At 30.7% G+C, this 12,104-nt stretch overlaps 1 protein-coding gene across 1 annotated transcript; it reads left to right on the forward strand.

Moving 5' to 3' along the window:
- Positions 1 to 4,961: 4,961 nt before the first annotated feature.
- LOC105112193 (chitinase-like protein 1) lies at positions 4,962 to 7,145 on the forward strand. The gene is made up of 4 exons (XM_011007797.1): positions 4,962 to 5,083; positions 5,171 to 5,579; positions 5,894 to 6,053; positions 6,393 to 7,145. The coding sequence occupies exons 2-4, from the start codon at positions 5,198 to 5,200 to the stop codon at positions 6,808 to 6,810; spliced, it is 960 nt and encodes a 319-aa protein (XP_011006099.1). The 5' UTR covers positions 4,962 to 5,083; positions 5,171 to 5,197; the 3' UTR covers positions 6,811 to 7,145.
- Positions 7,146 to 12,104: the final 4,959 nt, after the last annotated feature.

Raw genomic sequence — 12,104 nt, forward strand, 5'->3', positions numbered from 1 at the left:
GTCTTTGTTTGTTTTTGAAATTCGTTAATTATTTTCTACGGACAATGAAGAAATGTGAATTGAAAGCTTAATTAATGTGTTCCACAAAATTAATCAATCATTGTATGCGTTAATTATATGTATAAAAACACTAAGAGACACAGGTGTTGTCCTGTGACTAATAATTATTATACTTGTTGTAGTATAATGATATTTTTGTCCTTTACGATACACGCCAGGAAAGTGCAAATTAAGGGGTATAATAGAGTTTTCATGAGATTTATTTAATTTTATCAAATTAATTATAGTTTTTTTTTTCATAGTAAAAACACGTAATTACTTTTTTTAAAAAAAAAAACTTAGCCTAGTATTCAAGGGCATCTTGGTCGTTTTGTTTTTCTCAAAATATTTAAATGATTAAATTACTCTTCCAAAAAACAAAATACTAACTCATAGAGTTTTTTCATCTTCACATTATGAATTTTTTTTTCCTTTTGTTATTACAAAGAGATTGGGAGGCTATTGATTTGATATTTTACTAAATTTAAATATTATTAAAAAAAAAATTAATGCCTAAAACACACACATCAACACAGGAATTGCGCCAAAGGCCTTTTAACAGCACGTGCAGCATCTCCTGGTAGCCAGACATTAAATTATAGGGCTGTGTTGAAATTTGCTCGATGTCTTCTCTATGTAGCAACAGATGTGGTCAACATATCTTTGGTTTGGGGTTGGCTACCTTTTTTTTTTCTTTTTAAAATTTTTAAAGTAATTATTTGATTTGTTTTTTTAAAAGAAAATTTATCCATGTTCTTTTAACCATCATTTTTTATTTAAAATAATTTATAAAATAAAAATTATTTTTCAATTTCATCATTCTTTAATTTTTTTATTTATCATATTTTATTCTTATTTTTTTATTTTTTCAGTCTAAACCCTCATTTTTTATTTTATTTAATATTTATATCAAATTTGATCATTATTATTTTAATTAGTATTTTTTATTATTTTTTTGATTTATTTTACTTTTCAATTTCATCCCTTATTGTTTTTATCTCATTTAATTTTTATACCAAATTTGATCATCAATTTTATTTTATTTTTAATTTTGGATGATTGAGAATTTTTCTTCATGATTTTTTTTAGATATGCTTTTTATAAAGTAACACAATCTCATGATCCCAGTTATGAGTTTTGAATATTAACTCAGTTTGATTTTATTATTCTTTTAAGTTCTTTTCTTTAAATTGATTTTTTTAATTTTTTAATTTGACATTATATTGTTGGAACTTCAACTTTGTGAGTTTATCAGGCTTCTTTTCTATAGAGACATACCAAGTTAGTCGAGTTAACTTGAGATTTTTTTATTTTTTTAACTAATTTTTTTTAATTTTGCCTTTTATTATTTTATTTGGTTGAGAGTTGATCTCCATTATTTTATTTATTTTTTTGTGTGTAAGGTTATCTCGCCTTCAAAATCGAGCTCGAGTTTAGCAAGCTAAGTAAAGTCAGGTTTTTTTTTTGTCCTTTTAAAAATAATTGAATTTATCTTTAAAAGTTTGATTTGCTATTAATTAAGTTTTTGATATTTTTCCATTAGTCATTGTCTTTTTTTTTACACACTATCATTGGTTTTTTTAATCATATTGTTAAACTAACCAAACTTATTAAACCTATTCAAATCAATAAGTCGAATCCTAATTTTTTCTTACTCTTTTAAAAAAGTTATCATCATCTAAATATCTTTTTTATGTTAGGAGAAATTTGACCCGACCCACAATATAAAAAAAGCCTAGTATCTAGTAAATGTTAGAAAAAATTATTAATAATAAACAAAGATTAAATCGAGATGATAAACAATGGATGTGGATAAAGAAACATGATCTTGCGACATGTCATGCTATTTAACATTTTTATTTTAATTATGTATCATTTCAAAAAAAAATTAATTCAAAACAAAATAAATTATTAGCATAGTTCCTTTGCTATTTTTTTTTAACCTGGCTTTTCTATATACTACAATCCCTCGCATGGTCTGGGTATCAAATCCAACTGTACTAAAGTTAGCTTGACATGGCTAGTTCATCTAAGTAGGCCTAAACATGATCTAGTCGTGCTGTTCAAAACCCGATTTGGTTTCATAAATTTCTCAAGCTATCATTGTTTTAACCTTTGCCTAGCCCAATCATGCTCAAATACAAAACAATGGACTTTTAATAGATAAAATTGAAAAGAAAAGTTTAGAAAAAAAATAAAAATACAACGATATAATAGATTTAAAATAGGTTAACCCACTATATTCATGATTTAAGTCGTGACCACAATGAGCTAGCCAATTTAGCCATCTATCTCTTTCTTTTTCTTTTTCTTTAATTAGGCCTTCATTAGATTAGATGGAATGAAATACAAGACTAAATTAAAAGATTATTAAAGAATTAAGAATCAAATAAAAAATTTAAAAATGTATTAAAAAATAACAATCAAATAAAAAAACTTATTTATACATAAAATATGTGTGCTAACATGTCAGGTAGCACACCATATTGAAGAGGTGCATGCAAACTTCCTCCGGCCTCAATGGCAATCATTCTTGGTATTATTAGGATCTCTATATCCAGAGCTCTCTTACATTGTTGCCATCTAAAATGGTTTGTTGATGTGTGTACGATGTATTTACCATGCCTTTTAGTTTTTTTTTTGTTAATAATTGTATGGATTTGAATTAGCAGTAAAGTATGCGATCTTATAAGCTATTATTGTGAAAATATCATGATTGTTATTTAACAGGGTACTTGTGCATACATAGATGATATGGAATAATAATAATAATAATAATAAACGGTCCCTCTTGATATGAGAGTTATAAAGATGGTTGAAAGGAATGTCAATATAGAAATTTGAAATTAATTTAATTATGGGATTCACTCAAAGTTTAAGTTAAGATTTTATTAGAAATTATCCAATATATATAATTTAATATAAAACATCAACATAATTAATGAGAATTAATGGTGTGTGACTAAAAAATTAATCTAAAAAATTGTAAGTTGGTAAATTTTTATAAACCCAAAACCTAAATTTTGTATTGAATAGATTACAAGATTTCGAATTATAACAGTTATTTCTCCTCTCTAGCCCACGGAACACGCAAGGAGGTTCTATGCCTATAATTTCTTGTTTTTTAAACTTAATTTAGTCCAAAATGTATGATTATTTTATCAATCGAGTAATATTTTTTTTTAAATAATTTATCAATTTGGCTTAGATGTAATTGATATTAAGCAATGCTATCTTATCATATATTGTTAGTTAGCAATAAATAACACATTTTGCATAAATTACACATGATTTTTCAGGTGCTAGCTAATTCCTCTTCAAAGGGCTATAGAATATGCTCCCATAAGCTAGCAAACAAATAACAATAACGCAAGATATCAAGAACTCCCCTGCTCCTAGGGCATGTGGAGCTTAAATCTAAATTAGGGCTTTGTTTTAGAACTCTCTAGGAGGAGTTAATTGGTAAAGAATGTGGATAGAAAGGTGGCATTATATAATATCAATTATTTTAAGATAAAATGGATAAAAGAAAATAATTTGAACTCGATTGAAAATGTAACAATTAAGACATGCATTTGGAACTAAATTAAGGTTGGGAGTGGGAGACTATATAGTTGTTTACATGTTCCATCTCAACTTGTTGGTGTGGAGTCGATTTTACAATTCGGTAGTATTTATCGTTTTGCATGATCAATTACTAAATGATAATTATGTCTGATACGTTAATGTTGCTTTATTGCATCACTAGTCCTTCAAACTTTTATCTTATTCAAAACTAATGTTTCTTTATTGCATCACCAGTCCTTCAAACTTTTATCTTATTCAAAACAAGTCCTTCAATTATTGAATGCTTCTTTCTAGGTCCTAACCACCTCGACCACGTCTAGAGTTTACTGTATTTTGTATCTATCTGTTCTTAACTTTTATCATGCTATGCACCAATTTTAGTGGAAATGTGTTTGTATGGAGTGTAATTGAAGTTATTTTTTATATTAAAATATATTAAAATAATATTTTTTTTAATTTTTTAAAATTATTTTTAAAATTAGTGTATTAAAACAATTTAAAATATAAAAATATATAATTGATTTTTAATAAAAAATTAATTTAATTTTTTTAAAAACCCTCTAATAATAGTTATGACCCACCCCCTATTATTTTAAGAATGGCAATTGGTTAATTAGACTTGTGGTTAAATACATTTTTAATTTGAAAAGAAGAAGAAAAAGAAATGAGTCTTCCAAGTGAAGATTTTTTTATATAAAAAATATTAGGTGAATCGAATATATTATTTGATATAAATAAATCAGAACACATCATTTTATTTAACCACATCAATAAACATAATTATATAAAAAATGATTTGCAAATAAAGTTTTTATATTTAATTATTACATATATCATGTTTCAATTGATGAGTGCTTAAATGTGTGTTCCATAAATTTAAAAATGACCTGTCTTCCATAAAAAATATTTACCATCTATATTTACATGAAAACTTTGTAAAAAATTACTTCAAGAAAAGGAAAAAAAAGAAGAATAAAACGATTTTGTTTCCTGAAACGGAAAATAAACAAAGTTCACCTAATAATTAATATCTCAATAAATATTATCATTGTCTCTTTGTTTTTCTTTTCTCAAGAAATTTGCCATCGTTGACCTAATTGCCAACCAGCAAAAACTACAGGGACTGCTGTAAAATCTAAACGTTTCTTTTCTTTATTAAAAAAAAAGTCCAACTCCATTTCTTGCAGCTTGCAGTTTTAGTTGTCGGTGGAGTGAGGTGGGGTCAGCTTCTATTCTTTCAAATCCAGCCTGTTATTGCATAAACAACCTACACTTATTCCCCCATCCAGCGAATCCTTACCGTTGATCACTCCCAAACTTGTCCGCCCTTTAATCACTACTGGGCTTACGGTAGCCGAAAAAGACATCCGATCTAACACTCTCCAGTTCTTTTTAGTTTGGTCTGTCGGTCTCTCTCTCTCTCTCTCTCTCTCTCAATATTCGTTTCCCCTTCAACTGAAGCTCCACATTCTCTCCGGTAAGTTCAGATCTTCCATTTCTCTCAATTTCCGATGCTTCTTTCTCCATTTTAATGATCTGGGTCTCTTCCTGATTCAATGTTTAGGGTGTATACTGGGAGAAAATTACGGAGATGATGAAGATTTCCATCTGGATCATTCTTGCTCTTGCTTTGGTTAATTTAGCACTTGTTGTGAACGGAGATGAATCGGAGAAGACAATAGTGAAGACTGTGAAAGGAAAGAAATTGTGTAAAAGAGGATGGGAGTGCTTAGACTGGTCCGAGTACTGTTGTAATCAAACAATTTCTGATTTCTTCCAGCCTTACCAGTTTGAGAACCTGTTTTCGAATAGGAATTCTCCTGTGGCACACGCTGTTGGATTCTGGGATTACCGGTCATTCATTCTTGCTTCCACCAGTTTTCAGCATCTTGGGTTTTGTACCACCGGTGGCAAGGCTACGCAGATGAAGGAGCTTGCTGCTTTCCTTGCTCACGTTGGCTGCAAAACCTCCTGTTAGTATTCGTTTTTCTTTTTTAATTAATTGATTTAATGCATTCTTAACCCTATAATTGTTTTTTTTTCTTCTGTTAAATTAAATCTATCGGATCGAGTACTAAAAGTAAAATAAAACTGTGTATTTTTTGTGATTAAATCTTCCTGGGTGACCGAATTTCGAAATCTTTGTTAATTACTTGCGCTGGATAGGATGTGTTGATTTTTATTTTTTTAATAGAAGTCTGTATGAATCATGTTATAGTGAAGTTTACAGAAGTCATAGCGGTTGAAGGTGTTCTGCATACATAATTGATAGTGATGGTAACTTTAGGTGGTTATGGAGTCGCTACTGGAGGACCATTGGCCTGGGGTCTTTGCTACAACAAGGAAATGAGTCCTAGCCAGTCATACTGTGATGATTTTTACAAATACACCTATCCTTGTACTCCTGGAGCTGAATACTATGGCCGAGGTGCCATACCAATCTTCTGGTATGTTATCTTCCTTTTTGTCTACAATTTAATGATCATTTGCTTTTTTATTTGTCTAATCTTTTGACACTCCTATTCTATCTCATAAATGTACCAACATATTTATTTTCTTTCCATGGAGATAAAATTATTGGAATAATGTTTAAATGTGTACAAGTTAAGTCTGTCACTTGCATTGGTAGATCTAGTTAGATGTAATATCAAACAGAAGCTATATTTTTTATTCCCTCTTTGCTTTTAAAAATGTGGAAAGCCCATAGAAAAATTGTTTTGCTGCAATGTTAGAACTTAACATCCAAGAGAATTCAGATCATTTTTATGCTGCTACTGTAACCATAGGAACTATAACTATGGAGCTGCTGGAGAAGCTCTGAAGGAGGATTTGTTGAACCATCCTGAGTACATAGAACAGAATGCCACCCTTGCCTTCAAGGCTGCAATGTGGAGGTGGGTGACCCCGATAAAGAAATCACAGCCTTCAGCCCATGAAGCCTTTCTTGGCAAATGGAAGCCCACCAAGAATGATACCCTTGCTAAGCGGGTTCCTGGTTTTGGCACGACAATGAATGTTCTCTATGGGGATCAAGTTTGCGGCCAGGGTGATATAGATGCCATGAACAACTTCATCTCCCATTATCTATATTACCTTGACTTGCTGGGTTTGAATAGAGAGGATGCTGGGCCCCATGAATACCTAACCTGTGCCGAGCAGGTTGCATTTAATCCATCTACTTCCAGTCCTTCAGCATCCTCCTGAGCTCTTCATTCATGCGTGTTCAAGGCAGCCCCATTGAAATTATCATACCGATGCTCGTAAATAAAGAGTGGGAAATTACGCATGCAAGATTATTTATTTTGAGCTTTAGTCTGTTTGGGAAGCTCACTTATCTGGACAACTATACCATATGGATGGATTGTATGTTTCTGTAGATTTTAAGATTCGTCGTGTCTAAATTCCTTGTTGTGTCCGGTATGCAACATGTACTGTATCTACCATTTTGTTATTCAGTGTTCTTTCGCAGGTGTACTTAAGTTTGGAACCATGTGCTTTGTTTCACACAAGTTATCCTTTGTCCAACTTTTTTTTTCTTGTTTTTGTTTTTGACACATAAGTTGTTTTGTCATAGCTTTTGGTTCAAAGGACTATGCTATTTTGGCAAATTCTTGCCACCAGTATTTCTATTTACCAGTCGCTAGTGGCATTGATGCTGGATGACCCTGAACTCTTAGCCGGCTTGTTTCTTGTATCATATATTTCACCGCGTATCAATCCTTTTTCCTCGATGATATCTTACTATGTTCCGTTTTCTTATCTCATTTGTTTTTGATACTTCCGATAAGATTGGCTAGGCTCCTCCCATTTATAGGCAACACGGGACTACATTTCCCTTTCCCCCCTCTTCTTCACTTCAATTTGTGCGCCGCGTCTGCTCCCTCACTCCAATCTCCATTTCCCTCCCCCCCTTCACTTCAACAAGGGCTCCTCCCTTTCTGGTTTCTCAACTTTTTTGACTCCTTGAAAAGATAGATTTTAGACATATATACGGACTTGAACTAGATCTATAGAGGTGGGAAATGATTGTTTGTATTGGAGGTGGAGAGGAGGAGAGGGACAGGGACGCATCGCCACCCCAACCCCAAAGCATTCGCAACGCCGGCTCTTCTTTGGCTGACGTTTTGGTACCCAGGGGATCACCCAGTTCAACCCATGTAGTGGTTGTGATGGATGCCTTGAGAGGGTTCTCCTGGAAGCCCTTCCTGTGGGCGCTTAACCATGTCACCGGCACTGGCTACACTATCACCCTTCTTGGGGTCATGCCGTGGATCCCTCTTCCATGTAAGTCTTTTATTTGTTTCTCTTGTTTATCACATTCTATTTTGATCTGTGTAATGATTTTATGTATGCCAATTAACACACGCTACCAGGCTGTCAATGGCCTAAGGTTGAATTCCCCGCCCCTCAACCTCTCTGACAATTTCTTTTGACGAAAGTAATTGCCCATTACAGCTTGGAACCAGATCACCTAATTACATTTCTTTCCTTCTCAAGGGGAAGATATTAACTTCGATTTGTAAGAATGCCAAAGTATTGTGGTGGATGATTTTTTTGTTTAAAAATAAATTAAAATAATTTTATTTGTCAGAATTTTTTTTATTTTAACATAATATATTCACAAAAAAAAAAAACACAGTTTCTTAGAGTAAGTAGACGAAAGAAACATGACAGAAAAGTAAATTGTTGTTTTTTAATGTTTTAAGGTCGGTAGCCGAAAAATACGCATCCATTTCTTTCAGGTAAAATATGTTTCATTTTCCGCGTTTTTCTCATGTTTGACCTGTCTAAGAACCTTGGTCAACCAAACATATTTTAAGGTCTAGAAAGAAAAAAGAAAACCTAGTTGGAGGCTAGTCTGTTGGGCGGGTGATTATCATCTCTATTTATTATCAATTTCCTACTCATTAAAAGTATACTCTAAAATTACATAAATTCATCATCTATTGTTAATTTCATAATCAATTTTATTTATCATCAAAGTCAAACTTCAATTATATAGAGTTATATATATATATTTATGTTTTTTCTATAACTTCATGACCTCCCTTTTAATTAGTTTATACCCGCTATGTTGTGTGGATTAAAAAAAATTAAATCCAGAAAATAAAATGTGAAATTATTTATTAATGGTATTAAACTTGAGAATTTAGTCGTTTGATTTTTTTCCAATTAAAATAAATTTTCTTATTAATATATCTCTTATTGATCTTAGCAAACACAAAAGTCTTAAATTAGAATCAGTGTTTATATTAAAAAAACACAAATATTTTATGATTGTTAAAGCAATTTAAAATAAATATCAAAATATTATGTCCATAGTTTATGTGATTGAAATCTAAAATTATGAAAGATATGATAAAATTATGTTATACATTTTTTTAAGAATAAGAAAAAAATTGAATTGGATTTTCATAAACAATTTATTTTTAGTATTAGTATTTCTATATTAGATATATAGTAATTGAGAAGATTATTAAACTTCAAATACAAATAATAGTATTTAAGAAAAATTTAAGAGCAAGTGAACTTGATAAAAAAAAATTCCTAGCCAGAAAAATCAAAACAAATGAAACATAAAAGAGTAATGCTCATCACTTAGCCCACATTCATGACAATGTTTTATTTATTTATTTATTGTTGTTAAGAAATTTTTTTTTTTAATAAATAGATAATATGTTGCCTATTGAAAATAATAATACAAGTACGATTTAAAATCGTGATCTTGTGGCTTTTCTTGCTTGTTGCCAATTGAGTTAAGGTAATAAATTATTGTAAACTGATTTTTAAATTTTATTAAGTTGCTTCATTGTTCATGTAAAAAATAAAATCCAATAAAAAACCCAAGTTCTTATAAATAAAAATATGTATTATGCTAATATTTTGTATAATAATTTTGTCAAAACATCATACTAATTATATAATTATTCTTATTCATATTATTCTCATTGTATTTAAATGAAAATGGTAGTAAATCCAATATGCATGAAATATGCCTATAGAACTTAATTCTAAAGTTTCTGTACAAAGTATTAACAATCTAAATTATTTTCTTATTAACTCAAAACATATTTTACATTACACTTGTTAAATCCAAACTGGCATAGTCATCAATTGATATTTGTTTAAATGAGTTAAGGAAGAAAATTATAACAAGAAGAAACAAAAAAAAAAACATTTTAGAATATATGTACATATTCTACATTATCCGTCCATATTCAATTTTAAAATAATATTATAATATTGTTAATAAAATGTTTGAATGAAAATTAATAATGGTGTAAATAACAAATAATTGACAAATAATTGAATTATTATACAATCAATGAACTTTTAAATAATTAAAGAAACTTTAATTAATAAATGTTTATCACTGAGACAATTTCCTTGTCTTTTTTCTAGTTTTACATTTTAATAAAAAATAAATAAATCAATATATCTCTTCAAATAAAGCTTACAATATGAATTTCTAAATGATATTTTAAACTAAAACAATAATAATTAAATAAATATATCATAAAAAAGTTTGATCTAAGTTTTTAGTTTAAGACTTTTTTTCTAGTTTGATCTAAGTTTTTAGTTTAAGACTTTTTTTCTTAGTTTCTCGATTAATGTTTTATTTTATTATTTTATTATATGAAGAGATGGTTTAAGGGATTCATTTTATTTTATAACTTTCGATATAATATGATTAGCTAATAATTAGTTCCATAATTGCTTATATAGTTGTGTACATGTGTCAAAAATTAGTCTCTCATCATAGAACTCCATGTCAATCGCAATCGTTATACTATATTATACATAGATAACTTAACATTTTAAAGACATGAAAATATGATGACTTTAATTCAGACTTTAAATTAATTTTGCGTTTCGTTTGTGCTGGCTAGTGTCACTGAAGACATGGTTGGACGTCTGGACATTTGATCTTGGAGATTGGTCAGCACTCAAGGGTAGGGGTGAATGGAAGAATGACCAGAAGTCTCAGAAGATTCGAGGGATCATCCAGCTCTGCGACCAGAAAGGGGTTCGAAATTAATTTTCACACATAAATACCAAATACTTGATAATTAATTAATTGTAATTGACCAAGAGAAATGCCTTTTCATATCATGATCTCATATGTATGATGTCTTGTGCAGGTGGTTCCTTGCATGAAAGTTGCTATGGGGCATCCCTTGAAGCTTGTGGTTCTTGAGCAAACCACAAGTCTTCATGCTACCTTTGTTGTTATCGACAGGCATCTGAAAAAGAACAAAGCATTCTATGCCGACAGACTGCCAAGCAATGCAGTTATAATGAACAGTGATGGAGGTGTTGACATGCTGAAAATCCGATCAACCGATCTCTCATGTTCAACTCCGGAACAATCCCCAGCAACTTTAAATATTCCACTGCCTCCTCAGATTATTATCTCCGAAGAGCTTTCTGTGCTTCTCAGGTCCAGAATCCATCAACAGGCTGCAGATAATGATCATCAAAGAGACAACTAATTAAGGAAAATGTGTTGGGGAGTCTACTCCCCCTGCGGAACGGTGTGGAATGGTGGTGTTCATGATTATTGACTAAAGGAGGCTAAGCACACTAACACATGTACGCACGTACGGGTGTTGAATGTTCTCCCAGATTTCGAGTGCATATATAAGCATATAGCCTAAGAATCTCTGTTTTTCCTTCTTTCCTTTTCCTTTGGAACTAACAAGGGGATGCAAAATACTTTACGAAATAATATGCATAGAAGGTCTTGCGGTCTTATGATCGTGTACAAAAATATAAGAGATTTTCTTCTCAAATTTACATATGTTTACTCACAATGGACCATTATGGATATTGGGAAAACAATATCGAGAATATCATCACCAAATAACAAGATCATTTAATGGCAAAGGATCAAATCAGTGTGTCCTTTATTTCGAAAAGGAGCTTTTGAATTAGAACAAGTCACTGTATTATACATTCAAGAAAGGAAACTAAAAGGTGTTGGTGTACGTGATGGCATTAATAAACTTTAAAAAAAAAAAAATTGAGCTATTCAGATCACTACGTCGCTGACAAGGATGAATTTGAAGTGCTGGCTACTGATGGGTTAAGATGAACTATGAATCCTAAAATTCAGGTCTTAATAAGTACGTATATATTTATTTTATATTCTAAAATTTGTAGTACTGGCTACTGATGGGGTAGAGTCAGATAAACCCTATTTATCAGTAGTGCTGGCTACTGATGGCATTCTTTCATCTAGATGTGTACCTTGTGGGTTTTGATCTGTATAGCCATCCAGCTCTTCGATCGATGAGTTTACTTTTGTTTCACTGTTCATGTTGTTGGTCTTTCTCTTCCTCTGATCCCCCAATTCCTCAGTCTATATGAGCTTGCCTTCTCTTCTTGTCGACTAAAAAAAGGGTTGTTGACACCGAAACTAGGTTAACTATGAACAAATGTGGCAAACATATATATATATATATATATATATATATACATATATATATATTGGGTCG

This window comes from Populus euphratica, unplaced genomic scaffold (assembly GCF_000495115.2).
Source record: "Populus euphratica unplaced genomic scaffold, PopEup_1.0 scaffold587.1, whole genome shotgun sequence".
Taxonomy (NCBI): Eukaryota; Viridiplantae; Streptophyta; class Magnoliopsida; order Malpighiales; family Salicaceae; genus Populus; species Populus euphratica.

Bases quoted from the DNA above. Each gene is read 5' to 3' on its own strand.
- LOC105112193 (XM_011007797.1), top strand. From the start codon at position 5,198: ATGATGAAGATTTCCATCTGGATCATTCTTGCTCTTGCTTTGGTTAAT. The intron at 5,580-5,893 runs GTTAGTATTCGT...TGGTAACTTTAG, and splicing joins CGTTGGCTGCAAAACCTCCT to GTGGTTATGGAGTCGCTACT. The intron at 6,054-6,392 runs GTATGTTATCTT...CTGTAACCATAG, and splicing joins GGTGCCATACCAATCTTCTG to GAACTATAACTATGGAGCTG.